This window comes from Carica papaya, chromosome 4 (assembly GCF_054855325.1).
Source record: "Carica papaya isolate Zhongbai chromosome 4, ASM5485532v1, whole genome shotgun sequence".
In the NCBI taxonomy this organism is placed as follows: domain Eukaryota; kingdom Viridiplantae; phylum Streptophyta; class Magnoliopsida; order Brassicales; family Caricaceae; genus Carica; species Carica papaya.
In genome coordinates, this window is record NC_142312.1 from 748,453 (window position 1) to 769,650 (window position 21,198).

A 21,198-nucleotide genomic window follows, 5' to 3' on the forward strand; every position below is an offset into this window, starting at 1 on the left:
TAATTTCTGCGTATTTTAAATATTTTTATTTCTTGTAAAGCAAGTAATTTATTTTTCTTTTTTATTTATTTTTTTTTGAATTTTTAGTGTGCCGAAGAAGACACGTAAATATCATTAATGCACCCACAATAATTAGACATATATAAATTGAATATTTAAATATTAAAAAGATAAAAAAATTACAAAATTGTAATAATTAAATTAGGTTAAAAACTCCCTAATCTCCATATTAGATTCGATTAACGCAAGGAAATTAAAAAGGTTAAAAGAAAAAAAAAAAGAGAGACGCGATTCTTTCGTTACCAACTTTCTTTTCTGCCTTATTTGTCAGCGTCCAACTTCTTCTTCTTCCTCTTCTTCTTCTTCTTCTTCTTCTTCACTGTTTCTTGACAACATTTTTCTTTTCTCCGTTTGTCTTCTCTGAGGGCTCATGAGGAACTATTCATTTCCTGCCACCGACCGGGAACAGGGGAATGCCGGCAGACCTCCTTATACCTCTTTCTACAATCACAATCACTACCCCGGTTTTGTACAACGCCGACCGCGATACCCCGATGGTCAATATGGACGCCAGCCAAAACCAAATTTCCCCATGAATCACACGTTGGATCGGCCTCCCGGACCCGACCCGATCAAACCCAATTTCATCGTCGAACTCCTGCGCCCGACCGGTCGCCAGTGCGCCAGGGTCCTCAAGAAACCCGAAATTGAAGCCTTGATTTCCCAATGCAACATCGCTGCAGAAAACCTAGCCGTATTCGACTCCGGCCCTGTTGCCGCGTCTATCTCTTTCCGGCAATGGGTCGACACGCTCACCGCGACTATTTCGCTCTGGGAGTCCCGGCTTCGCGGGAGCCACGAATTTTCCGTGAAGGTTGTCTCCAACGTGCCGGTCCCGTCAGACACTCTGGAGCTCAGGGAGAAGCTCCGAGCCCTTTTCTCTGCCCACGTGAGGTCACTGCTTGACGGGGAGGCCCTGAAGAAGTGGAGGAAGAAGGTTGAGGAGAAGTCCTCTGAGATCGCTGCAGTGTCGGCTAAGTTGAGGAGGAAAGGTGGTGTTCGCCAGATGATGTTCCACAAGCTGGTTGATGAGAAGGAAAGTTTAATGGCGGAGAGGGACTTGGTTTCAAAAAGGGTTAAGGAGTTCGAGAGTGCCATACGGTGCTTTTTGAAGTATCTTGAAGGTTGTGTTGCAGAGAAGGAGGATTGGGATGGTGGCGAACAGCTTGTGGAGGTGTTTAAGTTCAAGGGGGACTACAATTGGGAGCAGATTCACCACATGATTTTGCGGGAGTGCCGGAGGCTGGAGGATGGCCTCCCTATCTATGCTTACCGGCAGGATATTCTCTCGAGAATTCTTACTGAACAGGTAAGTCTTAGTCTCATGTTTCTCTTGTTTTTTTTCTTTTCCAAGCTGCTGTCAGGGACCTTTGACATGTACCCGATGGCTGATTATAGTGTAAGAAAAATAGGGAAAGATTCAATTAGAGAAAGGAGAAGAACTTGGAGAAGAGAGAGAAAAAGATAGGAAGAAATGCTCGAGAGAGACTGTAAACCGAGATGTTTTTCTGTGTAAAAACTTACCATGTTGAAGGAACGATTTAGAGAATATTTATAGACTACAAAACTAGAAAAAATCACAAAAAATTCATGCAAAAATCTCAACAAATGAAAAATGGTTACAACGATCAGGAAAGAGAGAAAACCATAGCCGGTCCAATGAAAATGACCCTAACGCATTCGAGAGCCTTCTTTAACCCTAATTACTTTCTGATTTCTGCCACGTTGCGCATCTTAATCCAGATTGAAGCCATCTTGCCAATCCTTATTCATCTTAGTCAGGATTGGGGATGCAAATGGGGAATGACTCAGGCAGATGATTGAAGCATCCAGCATCTTTTATGGAAATGTGAGTATCTATATGGTCTTAAGTTGATTGGGAAATTGCCATTCACAAGAAGTATGACATGTTTTAAGCCCCTTGGTGGTGGTAGCCCTTTTGACTCCTCAAATGTATCATGGAATGACTGCAATATCTGTCCTATTTTACTCTCTCCCTCGGGTTACTTGGTTTCCTGGTTGGTCAGACTCCATGGACCAAAGGCAGTATACAGTTCCTGTAATCTGCTTGCACCCTCCTTTTGACATATTGTTGAGCCTTTCACCAGACAATTTAGTCAACCTATCTGGCACCTTAACCCCATGCAATGTTATCTGTTTTCCTTCCATTAGCTCACCTTGCGCTCAGCAAAGTAAAAAACTACAGGGTTATACATCCTCATCCAATCCACCCCCAATATTATTTCATAACCCCTGACTGGATTACCCTGAAATTGTAACAGGATACATAGTTCTATATCCTCCATTGAGCCTCATACCCTCCTTTTCAGTAGTCACCTTGTGACCATTAGCCACAACCACAATGAGAGGCTTATTGTACACAACTTTGTTTTTCAATCCTTCTGCCACAGAGGAATTCATAAATGAATGGGAACTTACATTATTCAGAAGTATCATAATGGCTCTTTTCTCTAGTGAGGCTATGATCTGCATTGTTCCCCCTGCATAGCCTGTAGGGAAAGTTTCTTCCAGGTTTTCTTGGTTTTCTTCCTCCTTGGTTTCTTCTTTCTCTTCCTCTTCACGTTCTTCCCCAGTCATGACTGTTTTCATTTTATTTTAATGACCTGGAAATATCTCTCTCCACAATGGTAACAAGAATTGTTACACTTACCTTTTTGTGGGTATTGGGTTGCCCCCTTTTGAATCCTTTGGATGGCCGTTATTTTTGGTTGTTTGTCCTGATTGGTATCATACGTATGAAAATGGATTCTGGGCTGGTGGGTGAATAGTGGGATTTTGAACTGTAGGTTGGAGAAATTTGGTGGGTTACCCCACCTTGTGACGGTTCATTGCTTCAACTACTTGTTTTTGCCACAAGACTAGCTCAAAGGCATGGTTAAGGGTAAGGGGCTTGTGCCTCCTCACAGTGGGTCTTAATTCTTCATTCAATCCAGTAATGAAGCTAGATATGGAATACTTTTTCAATAATCCAGGATTTTCAATGAGTAGAAGTGATCTCATTTTTTCAAAATTTTCCTGATAGTTAATTACCGTATCCTCTTGTGTCAGTTTATTAAATTCTTCAACAACATCAATTCCTGCCAACACCCCAAACTTCTGCATAATTCCTGTAGAAATATATCTCATTCTAACAATCCTGGGGAACTTGCTAAACCATGAAACCATATTTCAGCTTTATCCCCCAAATAGAGGGTCGTTGTTTCTACCTTATTTTCATCAGCTATAGTATATATGGAAATATTTCAAACATCGCCTGATCTATGTTCTAGGGTTTTGACCCTCGAACAGTAGGAAGGTCTACCTTCGGTGTGGGTTTCCCAACGTGCTATTCTGTGGGTTCTGCATGTGACTACCCCTAGCTTCACACTGTTTTAGAGTCGGGAGAATAACTCATTCGTAAGTTTGAAAAGGAGGAGAGTATCTTACAGGTAGCAATGACTCTCCAAGCCTCACTTCCCCTAGCAACATCTCTGCGAGTTGATGGAACTGCTGGTCGAAGTGCGGGTTGGTCTTACATTGTGCTTCGTACATCTCCCCCATGAAGTCAGATAGCTTCTAGTCCACCTCACGTATGTTATCCTCCAAGGTCTACCATTTTTGCGGTTTGTTAACCACAACTTTTCTTTTGTTCTTAGCTATCGCAACAAAATTTGCATGCGATTTGTCAGAATCCTTGGGCTCTGATAAGTTGTCAGGTACATTTGACATGTACATGATGACTGATTATAGTGTAAGAAAAATAGGAAAAGATTCATGAGAGAAAGGAGAAGAACGAGGAAAAATGGGAGAAAAAAATAGAAAGAAATACTCAAAGAGAGACTGTAAACCTAAAGATTTTTCTGTGTAAAAACTTACCATGTTGAAAGAACGATTCACAGGGTATTTATAAAGTACAAAACTAGGAAATAACAAAAAATTCCTGCAAAATCTCAACAAAACGAAAAATGGTTAAAACGATCGGAAAAGAGAGATAACCCTAGCCATTCCAACACAAATGACCCTAACACATTCGAGAGCCTCCTTTAACCCTAATTTCTTTCTGATTTCTGCCACATTGCCCATATTAATCCTCATTGAAGCCCCATCGCCAATCCTTATACAATTTAAGCCAAGTATTCCTTCTTTTAAAGGATCTTTACCACATTGCTGCCAGCTGTTCTCCTTTTATAAACCAACACTGATTTCTTTTCTCTGTTCTCAATTTTTTTTTTCCTCACGAATCCAGGTTGTGACAGCTGCCAAAATTTCCTTGATATTTCTTGGTTGGGGCCGAGTGCTACTTCCTTTCTTTTTAAATGAGGGGCCAAGTGCTACTTCAAGCGACTTTTCATTTATTTGGTATATGGTGACCTGAGTTCATCTTCCAATTGAAGTTAAAAAAATGTCGAAGCAGAATATGGGGTGATGACAATTGATGTTTATGTTTCTCTAATATTTAATGAAGTGCTTATTAGAAAATTGGAGTATCTTATGTAGAAAAATTTGGGAAGGAAGAATTAATCTGTATGTGAATTGCTAAATGATTTTAGGGAATATAATTGAAAATTTATTGCTTCTCTTAAGCAATAAATTTTCAATTATATTCCCTAAAATCATTTAGCAATTCGCATACAGATTAATTCTTCCTTCCCTGCGCTAATTACACAGATTATTGACTTCCTCTTAAGCATTTGTAAGCAGCTGATGTTATTTTCTCTACCAGTTTTGGATCTCTTGTTCTTCACTTCACCTCTTCTTTTTCTTTTTTGAGATAATTCACTTCACTCTCTCAAACAACTGATCTTCCCCTCGATACACCCATCTCTTCAACTCTCTCTTCCCAAACAACCCAATTCTTAAATCAAATACTGGTGCATTCTCTCCAATGACCGACCTGATTTCTGTTTTCATCGAACAATGTTTCTCTCCAACTCGAAGCGGTTCATTCTCATCGGAAATAAGTCATTCGACATCATCTGCGAAGGAAGAAAGCTAGATGGACTTCGAATAAGTGAAAACGGCTGCAGAAACAGGTAGTTAATCAGTCTCAACAGAGACGGCATGAGATGGATAACCGAATCACTCAACGACTTATACTGGAACAAGAGAGGGAAGTCCTGGGGTAAAAAATTTAAAGGTGACTAGTCGTGTTTTTCTGACAAAAAATTGAGATGTTTCAGTAAAAAGTGTAATATGAGAGAAAATTACTGGTGGTTTTCTAACAAAATTTGAAGTGACCAGAGGGTGAATCACATCGCTCCTACACCAGGAGTAGAACAAATAATTTCTCATAGTATAGGTGGTGAGTCAGGCTCTCAGTTTTTGTACGAAATTAATGAAAAATTTCATGATCATGTATCTGGTTGAAATTTTTGGTGGTTAAAATCTTTTCTTTATATTTTGGGTTTTGCACCTTGTCCCCATTTTTATTTCTGAAGTTTCTCGTATTAAGTTGTCAATTGATTTTATCATTAGCTGCTTTTACACAATTGTTGGTTTTTTTCTGCTAGCTATGGATAGCATCTTTGTCATGTTTTCTTCCATCACTTTTTTCTTTCGCATTTGTGAACCAGTGCAATAATGTTGTTTTTTTTTGTGTGCATTCATGTTCTTGCTCATCTTTTGCTATCTAAAAGTGTTCCGTTATTCCTCTGAAAAATAGAAACAGAAAAGTTGTCATCATTGAATATATATAAAAAGGTTGAATTTTGCATGAATAATGTTTCTTCATCTTAGAATCTTGTGACTGATTCTTCTTCATTTTGGGACAGTCTTTTCGCATTCAGTTGTTCAATTTGTTCTACTATGTAGTTATACTTTTTTCTTTTCTCTGGCTATCATTAACACAGACAATGGTTTTGATTGGAGAGACTGGCTCCGGCAAGAGTACGCAGTTGGTTCAATTCCTTGCTGATTCAGGAATAGCTGCTGATAAGTCCATCATCTGCACTCAACCCCGAAAAATTGCTGCTTTCTCATTGGCACATAGGGCCAGGGAAGAAAGCAATGGGTGCTATGAAAAATCAGTGATATCGTATCCAGCATTTTCGTCTTCTCAACAGTTTGGTTCTGGGGTAATATATATGACGGACAACTGTTTGCTGCAGCACTACATGAAAGATAGGAATTTGTCTGGGATTTCGTGCATCATTATTGATGAGGCTCATGAAAGAAGCCTGAACACTGACCTTCTTCTGGCATTGGTTAAAAATTTGCTTAACTGTCGGCTTGATTTACGGCTTGTCATAATGTCTGCTACAGCTGATGCAAAACAGCTTTCAGAATATTTTTTTGGCTGTGAAATCTTTCATCTGATGGGGAGGAACTTTCCAGTTGATGTCCAATATGTCCCTAGGGCCACCGAGGGAACTACCAGTTGCGGTAGCATTGCTTCATATGTTCACGATGTTGTAAGGATAGCTGCAGAGGTTCACAAAACAGAGGAAGGAGGGACTGTTCTAGCCTTTTTGACTTCTCAAATGGAGGTAGAATGGGCATGTGAAAGGTTGGAAGCTCCCTCTGCAGTTGTCTTACCCTTACATGGGAAGCTTTCTTTTGAGGAGCAATTTCGTGTTTTTCAAGATTACCCTGGGAAAAGAAAAGTCATCTTTGCTACAAATATTGCAGAGACATCACTTACCATTCCTGGAGTTAAGTATGTTATTGATTCTGGAATGGTCAAAGAGAGTAAATTTGAACCTTTCACTGGCATGAATGTCCTTAGAGTTTGCTGGACCAGTCAGAGCTCTGCTAAGCAACGCGCTGGCCGTGCTGGGAGAACAGAACCTGGAAGATGCTATAGACTTTACTCAGAATGTGTTTTTGAGTCAATGCCTCCCAACCAGGAACCCGAGATTCGCAGAGTTCATCTAGGGGTTGCAGTTCTGAGGATTCTTGCTTTGGGCATCACAGATATAAAGGGTTTTGATTTTGTTGATGCACCTAATGCTGAAGCCATTGACATGGCCACTCAGAATCTTGTTCAGTTAGGAGCTATTACACAGAACAAAGGTATTTTTGAATTGACTGAAGAGGGAAAGTATATAGTCAAATTGGGTATTGAACCAAGGCTTGGCAAGTTGATCATTAGTTGCTTTCGTTTTAGCTTGTTGAAAGAGGGCCTTGTTCTTGCTGCTGTTATGGCAAATGCCAGCAGCATATTCTGCAGAGTTGGTAATGACGACGATAAGCTAAAAGCTGATTGCCTTAAGGTGCAATTTTGTCACTGCAATGGTGATCTCTTCACACTGCTTTCTGTCTATAAGGAATGGGAGTCTCTGCCTGAAAGCAGGAGAAATAAATGGTGTTGGGAGAACAGCATCAATGCCAAATCCTTGCGAAGGTGTGCGGACGCAGTCAAAGAGTTGGAAGGTTGTCTCAAAAATGAACTTTCTGTTATCGTTCCTAGTTACTGGGTCTGGAATCCGTATAAGTTACTCGAGCATGATACTCATTTGAAAAAGAGCATACTTTGCTCCCTTTCGGAAAACATTGCTATGTACTCCGGATATGATGATCTTGGTTATGAAGTGGCTTTGACCAGGCAGCATATTCAGCTACATCCATCATGCTCTTTGCTGACATTTGGTCAGAAGCCAAGATGGGTTGTTTTTGGTGAAATCCTGTCAATTACTAATAAGTATTTGGTCTGCGTTACTGCTTTTGACATTGAATCTTTGTCTACTCTTGAACCTCCTCCTATGTTTGACATCTCAAAGATGGAAACAAGGAAGTTGCAACTTAAAGTGATTACTGGTTTTGGCAGCGCCCTACTGAAAAGGTTTTGTGGGAAGTCCCGCAGTACTCTGCTCTCTCTTGTATCACGGGTTAGAAGTGCTTGTCTGGATGAGAGGATTGGTATTGAAGTGAAGGTTGATCAGAATGAAATTCAACTATTTGCATCCTCGGAAGACATGGAAAGAGTTTTCTTCACTGTAAATGATGATTTGAAGCGTGAACAGAGATTGTTGCGTAATGAATGCATGGAGAAATGTTTGTACCATGGGCCTGGAATCACACCTTTCGCACTGTTTGGAGCTGGGGCTGTGATCAAGCATCTGGAACTTGAAAAGAGATTTTTGACTGTTGATGTTTATAATTCAAATCTTGATGCCCTTGATGATAAGGAGCTCGTAATGTTTCTGGAGGAACGTACATCCGGTGTTATCTGTTCTACATTCAAAGCAACGAGCAGCGGAAAAGAGAGTGACGAGAATGAAAAATGGGGCAGGGTAACATTTCTCACTCCCCATGCTGCTAAAAAGGCTGCTGAGATTAGTGAAGTTGATTTTCATGGCTCTATACTTAGACTAATTCCTTCACGAACATATCTTGGTGCTGATCATAAAATGTTCTCATTTCCGGCTGTTAAAGCAAAAGTTTATTGGCCTCGTAGACAGAGCAAGGGAATTGGAGTTGTCAAATGTGATGTCAATGACATCCATTTTCTGATTGACGACTTCTCTAACCTTGTGATTGGAGGAAAGTTTGTGTGGTGTGATCGAAGTAAAAAGCATGCAGATGCTGTTGTGGTAGGTGGAATTGATAAACAGCTTTCTGAAGCTGAAATTTTGGATGTTTTGAGGATGGCTACAAGCCGGAGAATCTTGGATTTTTTCCTGGTGAGAGGAGATACTGTGGTAAATCCACCTGGTGGTGCCTGTGAAGAAGCCTTAATGAGAGAAATATTCCCCTTCATGCCTAAAAGGAATCTCCACAATAACTGTTGCCGTGTCCAGGTCTTCCCACCTGAACCGAAGGATTCTTTTATGCGAGCACTTGTCATCTTTGATGGGAGATTACATTTGGAGGCAGCAAAAGCTTTGCAGCAATTAGAAGGGAAAGTATTGCCTGGCTGTCTTTCCTGGCAAAAAATAAGGTGCCAGCAGTTGTTTCACAGCTCCTTGTCTTGCTCTGCATCTGTCTATGCTGTAATCAAGAATCAGCTGGATTCCTTAGTTGCAAGGTTCAAACATTTAAGGGGTATGTGTAGCGTGATTTAGTATTTCTTTTAATCTTATTCCTCTTTTATGGTTTATATATACATGCAAAGGAAGTTACTGTATCACTTGTGCCTGTACTCTCTGTCCCTCTCTTTTGCCTCTCCTTTGAGGAAATCATCAAGAGCTTTTCTGGTAGGACTTATAATTGCAAGCGACACCAAAGCCCTTCTAGTATCTTCATAATTTTGTTTTATAATTGTTGGCATTGTAAAATATGCAGTTTCTTTACATGGTTTATAACACAAGGCACACAAAGCCTTTTCTAGCTTGCTATGTATGTTTTTAGCGTGTAGGTACCTTAAAAGATAAAGATAGATAGTTATAACTGTAAATATCTCTCTGTTGTATTATCATTGTTGGAGAAATGCATAGATGAGTACATAATCCACACGGTGCACTTGTGACTTGATCTGCTTTTCTGCGGAGAGATGCTCTTGATGGTTTTAGAGATGGAGGTAGCAACTGGTCAAGCAATCTCTTGAAGAATAAGGCTCATGATTTATGCCTATCTTAGTCAACTATTTTAAAATGCAGAGTTTCTTTTTGCCCTATATGGAATTACTTGAGCATATATTTCCAAGATTATTTAGGACTCAACCTTTAAAATATGTTATTTGCAGGTACAGAATGTTATCTAGACAGAAACAGCAACGGCTTCTATCAGGTGAGAATATCTACCAACGCTACAAAAACTATTGCAGAGTTGAGAAAACCTCTTGAAGAACTAATGGTAGGGAGGAAAGTAGACCATGCCTGCCTCACTCCAAATGTTTTGCAGCATTTGCTCTCTAGAGATGGTATCAATCTAAAGCGGTCAATACAGAAAGATACAGGAACCTTTATACTCTTGGATAGGCATTGCCTAAATGTACGGATCTTCGGTACCTCGGGGAATGTTGACAGGGCTGAAGAGAGATTGGTTCAGTCCCTTCTCGCACACCATGAAAGCAAGCAACTTGAAGTCCATCTGAGAGGTCTTGGCTTGCCCCCGAACTTGATGAAGGAAATAGTGAATCAATTTGGGCCCGATCTACAGGGGCTCAAAGATAAGGTACCGGGAGCTGAGCTCACTCTTAATGTTCGCTACCATATAATTTCTGTTCATGGTGGCAGAGAATTGAAGCAGAAAGTTGAAGAGATCATTTATGAGGTAGCACGGATGAGTGTTGGTTCATCGGAGAAGCACAGTGATGAAGTAACCTGTCCCATTTGCTTGTGTGCAGTTGAGGATGGCTACAATCTGGAGGTCTGCTTACATTTATTTTGTCGGTTATGCTTGGTAGAACAGTGCGAGTCCGCGATAAAAAACTTGGATAGCTTTCCAATATGCTGTACCAAGGAGGATTGCAAGGCTCCTTTTTTACTGACAGACTTGAGGTCTTTATTATCAAGTGAGAAATTAGAGGAGCTCTTTAGAGCTTCTCTGGGGTCATTTGTTGCAGCCAGTGGGGGTGCCTACAGATTTTGCCCATCCCCGGATTGTCCCTCTGTATATCGAGTTGCAGACTCTGGGACAGCTGGGGAGCCATTTGTCTGCGGAGCATGTCATGTGGAGACATGCACTAGATGCCATTTGGAATATCATTCATACATTTCGTGTGAGAGATACCGAGAATTCAAGGAGGACCCAGATTCATCACTTAAGGAGTGGTGCAGAGGGAAGGAAAATGTGAAGGCTTGCCCAATCTGCGGATATACAATTGAGAAGGTGGAAGGTTGCAATCATGTGGAATGCAAGTGCGGGAAACACATTTGCTGGGTCTGTTTGGAGTTCTTTGCTAACAGTAATGACTGCTATGATCATCTGAGGTCTGTACACATGAGCATCCAATGAAGCTTTTTTAACTGCCATTGACATCACTAAACATTTACAGGTTTAGGTTAGTCCTTGTATATATTGACCAAATGTAGATAGATATTCAATATGTGCAGCCTTGCAAATCGCTCGAGGCTAAACATAATGAATGAATGCTTGCTTCTGTACATATTTATCCTGCTCATCTATAGATGCAATTTTCCACCACTTCAATTTTTCCACTCAGTCAATACTCCATAAAGAAAAGTCGATGTATTGTCATTGAGAATGAAAAAAGAAATGGGATAAAAATTGTATCTTGGTTTTTTGTTCATGGTTAGAAATTCAAAAAATGTATCTACAACCAAATGCTATTCCCAAACAAAGTGCTAAAGCCACAAACCAACCTACCCCTCCTCCTCCACCATCTTCTCCCTCCATTGATTTCTCACAGCACCCATAACAAGAATGCTTCTCCTCCCATCTCTCCCACTTTTTCTGCAACACGCGCACCTGAATCTCCAACGACTTAACCCATTGCCGATATGCCAACGACCTCAAAGACTCCTCCAACAAAGCCTTGGACATACAATCCCTCTCCTTCCCCAATCTCTCCACCTTCCTCTCCGCCTCCCTCGCACGCGTCTGCGACAATCTCAATGCCTTCAAAACCTCCAACTTCTCATTCCTCCCCTCCTTGCATACATCAACCTCGTACCCTTCATCTTCGCGTCCCTCGATGCTGCAAATCCTGTTCATGGACGACATAACCACCGTCTTCTCCGACCACGAGAAGATCTTCGACGGCGGAGGAAGATCGCAGTTATGCATGAACTCGAAGCTGGATTTCTGAGAAAGCAGAGAGTTAGCATCTTTAATCTCGTTCGACATCAACCTTGGTTTCTTGGATGCCCATCCCGCCATGGATGATGTAGTCTGGGATTTCGATCAAGTTTTGAGAGATGGGTAACGAGGGTGTTTGGTAGCCAAGAAAAGGAGAGAGAGAAAAAAAAAGAACAGAGAAATGGTGCCGCAAGAAACGGGGAAGGTATTAAAGAAAACGTTTAATAAGCAGTGTAGAGAGCCCTTATCGTCTTCTTTAAATAGAAGAGATTCGTTTCTTGCAAGAACAGACAACCATGGACGTTCAACTATAAATATTGTAGTCGTTTAGATTCCTAATCGGAGCTAAAATCAAAGCTTGCACTCCAAACTTTCCTTGATTGGATCAAAATTCTTCAGTTTTTATAAGCTAGCCGACAAAGACAACATATGATGGGTACGGCGCCGTTTTAGTCTATTTTTACGTCAGGTCTAGGCTTTCAGATTAAAGGCGATTTTGGTTTTAGTTCTTTTGGGCTTTCAAGTAATATCATTAAAAAAGCTTGCGTTAAAATAAGCTTAGTGTTAGACTATAAATCTAATTATGTAATAAAAAGATACGCGTTTTACCAATTAAAAGTGTGTTTTAGAATCCGTGCGATCAAGTACTTACTATTACAGGATTGATAGATTTAAATTCAGCATGTTTATCGGAAAAAGAACAAATTCGCTGACTAGTTGGTGAATGCTGACTTCTCTTTATATCTGGGTCTCCATTCACAAGCTTAAATATAGGATGATTTCCAGTAACTTCTCACTAATGATATTATACGTGTAAATGTCTAAAACTTAAATGAAAATAAAGTCATAAATGAAATGGGAAAGCAAAATAATATAGTTAGAGTTTACATTTCTTATACAATACTTTATAATGCCCAATAGGGATATAAGAATGTCTCTTCTAAAAGAACAAATGGAAATTAAAGAAATAAACGAAATACAAATAACTAAGCAATCACAGGACAACTTTTACTAGCTTTTAAAGGGAGTTCGGGTGGTAAACTATTCACAACTCCCTTGTTGATCGGGATCTGCATCTTGATTCTTTTGATGTGAAATAGTTAATGAATGGGTGAGCTACACTAACCCAATAAGAATATCACACTAATAACAGATACAAAAAACTAAAAATTGATAAAAAAATAAGAAAAATAAACAATAGAGCCCTTAATTTAATATAAATTCATTTACTATAAAGAAAGCCATTTATTCTATATTTGTGTAACAAGTCTACTCCAATAATAATTTATGAAAACTCATATCCATGCACTATTTATTTATCACATAGAAGATAACAATAAATAATCATTTTACATTTTTAGCACTTACCAGTATCCTTGGGGTTCCATAGGGATATCCTCCTACTCGTGAATCTAATATCTATTTAAACAATTAATCAGTCGTCCCCGTACCCCGTCCGGTAATGGGCGCCAAATATTCCACCACCTCGATACCCCGTCTGATATAAAGGTGAACCATATCTCTCAAACCTTACTAGTAAGGAACTTCCCAACTCCGTCCGACTTAGGTAACGTTCACGGTAGGGTTCTCTATGTACCGGACTCGTCCGCCCTTTCTCGGGTACCTAGTAAGTCTTTCCCATACAGATTTTCATCAATATAACAATCAACCACGCAATAACCATATCTCATTTTATACTCACAGTTCACTTAGACAACAATATAGTTTAACACAATCAAATATCTAATGACCGAAATACCAACACACAATGCAGAGGAAACAAATAATTAAATAACCAAAAAGACCATAAAAATCATCAATTGTGTTATGCATAGGATAATAGTAATCAAATATAAGCAATACAGAAAAATAAATAGAAAATTGAAACGAACATGAACTAATTGGTTCCGACTCCACTAGTGACCTGTAATTATTTTTAAGGTTCTCTATTTTTTTTATAAAAACCAATAATTACTAATTAGTAAATCTCAATTTGTCGTAACGGAGAAAAGAGTGAGAGATCCTTATCCGAATCGATTTCTGAAACACCAAACTTTCTACTGCGCCTACTAGCTGTCCCCGAATTTTTTAAATTTTCCTGCGGAGATTAAAACACGCTTCACATACCTAAAAATACCCTCAAAAAGCTCAAAATCGATTTTAAAAATATTTATGGCCAATTTCGGGGTTCCAGCATGACAGCGCCGCCATGCTTCGGCACCGACACCACCGTCCTTAGTGGTAATTTGCCTCGGTCTGGCCGATTTTGGCTGGTTTCGGCCGCTTTTATACATATTTCTGCGAAAAAACACATTAGGGGATCTCAGTTGACAAAAAAAATCAGAAAACGAAAGCCTACCAATAGTGGAGTTTTTCGGGTGCGGCGACTCTGCCGGCTCATATTCGCGACTGAAATTTTTTTTTTGGTCAACTTATAGAAAACAAGACAGTGAACACAATAGTGAAAAAATTACATAAAACAGGAAAGTGGAAGAGGCTCATCGAAGAAGGTTGCGGGTTTTGCCCGCTGCAGCTCCACTAGGCTTTACCCGTGGTTTCTGGCTCACTCGTCATTCGTTTGGCTCCGATATGACCACATGAGTGCTCAAAATCGAATTCGAAGTGGGTAGGAGAACTTTTCATCTTTTTTTAGCAGTTAGAGGTGGCTCCGGTGCGGTGGTGGTCGACTCCCTTCTCCGGCGATTGGTTCTTCTTCTCCGGCGGGAGGATGGCAGCTAGGGTTTTAGTTCAGTGTGATGCAAAATATTTATACCTATCTCGCGTTAATCTGAGTCATTCATCGAGTTTGATTTCGACCGTTCTATCGTACCTAAGGAAAAAATAAATCTGCATCATTCATCGTACTTGATCTCGACTGTCTGATCGTATTTAAAGAGAAAATGAATATGGACCGTTCATTGCGATTTGATCTCGATCGTCCGATCGTATTTAAAGGGACAACAAATCCAGGCCGTCTACGAGTGCAAGATCGATCCTAGGCGGATCACTTGCGTGACATCTCGTGTGGCACCAACATCAACATGTCTTGCCATACGGCGTGCTCCTATTCGTCGGAGTTATCGAATGGGCGGTTCTATGTAATAAAATTTTTTTTATTTGTACTATGACCCTTAATTTCTGATTTTTCTTTCAAAAACATCCCCCGAATCAAAATTTTCACTTTTTTTTCTAAAATTATTTTCAATTTCATCTATAATTTTTTTTTTCATAAATTCAACAAAAATTAAAATAAATTAATTTAAAATAATTTTTTTTATATATTTAAAATATTAAAATTAATTCCGAACTAAATTTCAGATCCGGCTATTACAAAAAGAAATTTGATTTCTCAAATTTGTGTCCCTCTCACTCAATCAAACAGTAAGGGATATTGGGCTCTGAAGTTTGATTCTACCTCCCATATGGTCTTTCTCTGTGTGTGATTCTGTTATAGAACCCTAACGAAGAGAATTTTCTAGTTACAGAGTACTCTGCTCTTTCGGTCTACAATGCACACTTGTACCCCTTCATAGAACAAATCCTCCTGGAGTGAAAGGGGCTCATGGGCCAAGATGTGATCGGGGTTCGAGTTGTACCTGCGTAGCAATAACATATGAAATATATTATAGACTCTAGATAGTTCTGGAGGTAGTGCCAGTATGTAGGCGGTGGTATCAATTCTGTCTAAGATCTCAAATTGTCCAATAAATCAGGAATTTAGTTTCCCTCTCTTACCAAATCTACTGATTTCCTTGAAATGGGTGACCTTGAGGAACACTTTATCACCTTTCTAAAATTCTAAATCCTTCATTCATGTGTCTGCATAACTCTTCTACTTACTCTGAGCCGTTTGGATGTTTTTCTTGATCTTAACTATTTTAGTTGTAGTCTCCTCCGCAAGATCTAGATCAAACAATTTTTTATCACCCGCCTCTTCCCAACAGATCGGCAATCTGCAGGGACGACCATACAATGCCTCGTACGGAGTCATGCCGATACTTTCCTGATAGCTGTTATTATAGGCAAACTCTATTAAGGGTAAATGATCTTCTCAATGGCCTCCGAAATTAAGAATACAAGCTCGGAGCATATCCTCATGTGTGCGAATCGTCCTTTCTGATTATCCATTGGTCTAAGGGTGGAATGTGGTACTAATAGACAGTTTTGTTCCCATGACTTGTTGAAAACTAAAGTAGAACCAAGAAATGAACATAAGGTCCCTGTTGGATACTACTATTATTGGCACTCCATGTAACCTAACTATCTCTTAAATATACATTCTTGCTAGCTTGTGCAATAGGTCGGTCAATGACCAAGAAGTGAGAAGACTTAGTGAACCAGTCAATAATTACCCAAATGGCATTATGTTCCGAACGCGCCCTAGGTAATCCTACCACGAAATCCATTATGATGTATTCCCACTTCAAGTCTGAAATAGGTAATGTCTAAAGTAGCCTGGGCGTTGATGCTCTGCTTTGACCTACTGACACACTAAATACTTGGAAATAATGTCAACCACCTCTCTTTTCATCTCGTTCTACCAAAATCAAGGTCGCATACTTTGATACATTTTAATGCTTTCAGGATACATAACAAACTTTGAGCTATGAGCATCTGTCATGATGTCCATTTTCAGCTCACTATCACATGGAACACACACCCTATCCTGAAATCTGAGTAACCCATCAGTAGAGACTTAAAATTCTGAATTTACTCCTTATTCTGCATATTTCCTAAGAGATGTTAAGGTAGAATCGACGAATTGAACTTATTTTATTCTCTGAATCAACTCAGGTTGAACAATCAAGTGGACCAAACATGTAACTCTTTTTAGGTCGTAAAATCGTATCTGTTATGCAGCCCCTATTACCTTGCATTCTAAAATCATTAGGTGAGCTAATAATATCTGCATTATTTTTACTGAGTATATCGGCTACCACATTGTCCTTGCTCGGGTGATACAAAATGTTGCAATCGTAGTCCTCGAAGAGTTCTATTCATCGTCTCTGATGCATGTTGAGATCTTTTTGAGTGAATATGTGTTTCAAGCTCTTATGGTCGGTATACATTTGAAAAGTCTCCCATTACAAGTAATGACACCAAGTCTTCAAGGCGTGGATAATTGCAACAAGTTCTAAGTCATGGATGAGGTAGTTTTTCTCATGACTCTTCAACTAATTGGACCCATAGGCTATGACCTTCCCGTATTGCATCAGAACACAACTCAACTTCAGATAGGAGGCATCACTACAAACTATATATCCATATGTCTCACTCGGCAAGGCCAACACAGGTACAGTAATCAACCGCTTCTTTAATTCTGAAAAATCCCTTTCACAGTCCTCGTTCCACTCAAAATTGACGTTCTTCTTTGTGAGCCGAGTCAAAGGAGTAGTTAGGCTAGAAAATCCTTTTATTAATCTGCGATAATAACCTGCCATTCCCATAAACCTACGAATCTTCTTGACTGATGTTAATTTCTCCCAACCAAGCACTGCCTCAACTTTTTCGGGGTTCACTGACACTACATCCCTTGATATAATGTGTCTTGGGAAGGTAGTCTGCTCAAGGTAGAACCCACACTTACTCAACTTTGCATATAACTTATTTTCTCTAAGAACCTACAAAACCTGAGTCAGATGGTGAGCGTGTTCCTCTCTACTTTTTGAATAAAACAGGATATCATTGATAAATATAATGAAAAATTGATCTAGAAATTGCCTGAAAATCCTGTTCATCAAATCCATAAAGATGGCTGGTGCATTGGTTAGTCCAAATGGCATGATCAGGAACTCATAGTATCTATACCTGATTCAGAAGGTTGTCTTGGGAATGTCCTCTGCCCTGATCTCTACCTGATGGTAACTTGAACACAAGTCTATTTTGGAGAAGACTTGGGTATTCTGCAACTGGTCAAAAAAGTCATTGATCATGGGGAGGGAGTACTTGTTCTAGATCACGACCCTGTTAAATCTCCTGTAGTCAATACATAATCTTAACGTTTCATCCCCTTTCCTTGCAAATATGACTCCAGCACCCTAAAGAGAAGTAATGTGTCGAATGAACCCACTATCTTGCAATTTCTTGATCTATTTCTTCAACTCTTTTATCTCTACATGACTCATGCAGTAAGGGAAAATTAAGATACGTTGCGTGCCAGACTGAAGGTCTATGGTGAACTCAACTTCCCTGTCCACTAGTAGTCTGAGAAGTTCATCAGAAAATACATTTAGGAAGTCTCGGACTACTAAGATCTCTTGAATATAAATTTTTTTTTAAGTTTGCCTAGTAAAAAAAAGAAAGCAATTGAGTTAAAGTGCTATGTAATAAGGAAATTGCTATGAGGGAATAATATTCAAAACTTTTATTAGCTTGTAAATGACTATTCGTTAGGAGGCTTAAATACAATTTTTCTCGTGAAAATAATTCATGGTAGCGTGATATGCCACTAACCAGTTTATTATTAGAAATACATCAAAATCCCCCGTATCAATCTCTATCAGGTCCATTATGGGTGAAACTAAGTCCAGTGGAAGAGGGACCAGGTGACTCTGTGGTGGCACCTGGTTGTATGGTGGGGCACTGGATTGTACTGAGGCGATGCCAGATGATACGATGGAGGGGCAAGGTTGTATCGAGATGACACTGAATTCTCTCGTTGTAGGGGTAGCTCATACTGTGGCAGTGGCGGATGGTCAGAAAACTCCCTCCTCTCTTTCCTAGCATGTTAGGTAGCGATGAGTCTCTCTAGCATTTCAAATAGTCGATCAACATTCTCTCGAAGCGAACCCTCCCGAGTTGCTTAGTTTAATGAGGGTCTTCCTCTCCTCATTTATCTGTACCTCCATTTTACAAGAAATGGTTGTGCGATAATTTATTTTTTGGTGTTTCCTTAGATCTTTGTGTAAGGAATAGTTTCAAGGAATGCGGTTCTGATACCAACTGTAAAGGTCTTGAACTTAAATATAAATAAAGTCATAAATAAAATGCGAAAATGAAATAATAGAATTAAAGTTTATACTCCTTACACAATACTTTAGAATGCTCAATAGGACTACGAGAATGTCTCTTCTAAAAGAACAAACAAAAATTAAAGAAATAAACAAAAGGCAAATAATTAAGCAATCCTAGGACGACCTTCACTAGCTTTTAAAGAGGGTCCGGATGGTAAATTATTTACAACCCCTTTGTTGATCGGGATCTGGATCTTGGTCCTCTTGATCTGAAATAATTAATGAATGGGTGAACTACACTAATCTAGTAAGAATATCACACTAATAATAAATACGAAAAACTGAAGATTGGTAAAAATAAGAAAAACAATCAATGGAGCCCTTAATTTAATGTAAATTTATTTACTATAAAGAAACCATTTATTTCATATTTGTGTAACAAGTTTTTCCCAATAATAACTTATGAAAACTCATATTCATGCACTATTTATTTATCACATTGAAGATAACAAAAAATAATCATTTTATATTTTTACCACTTACCGATACCTTTGGAGGTTTATAGAGATATCTTCCTACTCGTAAATCCAATATCTAATTAAACAATTAACCGATCATCCCCGTATCCTATCCGGTAATAGGTGTCAAATATTCCACCAACTCTATATATCATCCAATATGAAGGTGAATCATATTTTTCAAACCTTACTAGTAAGAGACTTCCCAGCTCAGTTCGATTGAGATAACGTTTACGGTAGGGTTCCCTATATACCGAGCTTATTTCTCCTTTTTTCGAGTACCTAGTAAGTCTTTCCCATACATATTTTCATCAATATAACAATCAACTACGCAATAACCATATCTTATTTTATACTCACAGTTCACTTAGACAACAATATAGTTTAACACAACCAAATAATCAATGACCGAAAACTCAGCACACAATGCAGAGGAAACAAATAACCAAATAACCAAAAAGACCCTAAAAATCATCAATTGAGTTACGCATAGGATAATAGTAACAAAATATAAGCAACACAGAAAAATAAATAGAAAATCGAAACAATCATAAACTAACCAGTTCCGCCTCCACTAATGACCTATAATTACTTTTAAGGTTATCTAATTTTTCAAAAAAACACACAATTATTAATTATTAAGCCTCAATTTATCGTAAGGAGAGAAGAGTGATGGATTCTTATCCGAATCGGTATCTGAAATACCGAACTTTCTACTGCGCGTACTAGCGGTTCTCAGATTTTTTGAATTTTCCTACGGAGATTAAAATATATTTCACGTACCTAAAAATATCCTCAAAAAACCTAAAATCGGTATTAAAAATCTTTTCCGGTCAATTTTGGGGTTCTAGCACGGCACTGTCACCACCGCCCACGGCGGCAGTTTGCCTCGGTCTGGTCGTTTTCAGCTGATTTTGGCCGCCTTTATATATATCCTTGCGAAAAAATACGTAAGGGGGCCTCGGTTGGCCAAAAAAATGAGAAAACGAAAACCTACCGGTGGTAGAGTTTTTCGTGTGCAGTGGCTTTGCCAGCTCACATTCGCAGCTGGAATTTTTTCTTCGGTCAATCAGTAGAAAACATAACGATGAACACAACGGTAAAAAAATTATACGAAACGAGAAATGAGAAGGGGCTCATCGGAGGAGGTTATGGGTTTTGCCTGCGGCGGTGCCGCCAGGCCTTACCTGTAGTTTTTGGCTCACCCAACGTTCATCTGACTCCGACATGACCACAGGGGTGCTCGGAATCAAATTCCAAGTAGGTAGGAGAATTTTTTACCTTTTTTAGCGATCGGATGTGACTCTGGTGCGATGGCAGTCAGCGGTCGGCTTCTTTCTCCAATGAGTGGTTCTTCTTCTCCGGTGGGAGGCTGACGGCTAGGGTTTAAGTTCAGTGTGATGCGAAATATTTATACACATCTTGCATTAATCTGGGCCATTAATCTAGGTCATTTATCGCGTTTGATCTCGACTGTTTGATCACACATAAGGAGTAAACGAATCTGGACCGTTCATCATGTTTGATCTAAACCGTCAAATCGCTTTTAAGGAGGAAATAAATCTGAACTGTTTATCGTGATTTGATCTCAACCGTTCGATTGCATTTAAAGAAGAAACAAATTCGGACCGTCCACGCTCACGGAATCGATCATGGACCGTTCAATCACGAGGCACGCATATCATCCGCGTGGCATCCCGCGTGATACTGATGTCAGCGTATCTTGTCACGCGGCGTGCTCCGGTACATCGGGGTTGCTGACTGATCGATCCTATGTGTAAAAACTTACCATGTTGAAAGAACGATTTACATTGTATTTATAAAGTACAAAACTAGGAAATAACAAAAAATTCCTGCAAAATCTCAACAAAACGAAAAATGATTAAAACGATCGGGAAAGAGAGATAACCCTAGCCATTCCAACACAAATGACCCTAACACATTCGAGAGCCTCCTTTAACCCTAATTTCTTTCTGATTTCTGCCACATTGCCCATATTAATCCTCATTGAAGCCCCATCGCCAATC

At 39.4% G+C, this 21,198-nt stretch overlaps 2 protein-coding genes across 3 annotated transcripts; one reads left to right on the forward strand and one right to left on the reverse strand.

Annotated features, from left to right (window-relative positions):
* The first annotated feature begins 248 nt into the window (after positions 1-248).
* Positions 249-11,085, forward strand: LOC110814310 (ATP-dependent RNA helicase DEAH11, chloroplastic-like). 2 transcript variants are annotated; one of them, XM_022041731.2, is made up of 3 exons: positions 249-1,369; positions 5,910-9,042; positions 9,683-11,085. In XM_022041731.2, the coding sequence occupies exons 1-3, from the start codon at positions 431-433 to the stop codon at positions 10,894-10,896; spliced, it is 5,286 nt and encodes a 1,761-aa protein (XP_021897423.2). In that variant the 5' UTR covers positions 249-430; the 3' UTR covers positions 10,897-11,085. The 2 variants fall into 2 exon arrangements, with proteins under 2 accessions (XP_021897423.2, XP_021897424.2); XM_022041732.2 differs by lacking the exon at positions 249-1,369 and adding an exon at positions 4,705-5,197.
* LOC110814332 (uncharacterized) lies at positions 9,379-12,049 on the reverse strand. The gene has a single exon (XM_088217122.1). The coding sequence runs from the start codon at positions 11,779-11,781 to the stop codon at positions 11,203-11,205; it is 579 nt and encodes a 192-aa protein (XP_088073248.1). The 5' UTR covers positions 11,782-12,049; the 3' UTR covers positions 9,379-11,202.
* Between the last annotated feature and the right edge of the window lie 9,149 nt (positions 12,050-21,198).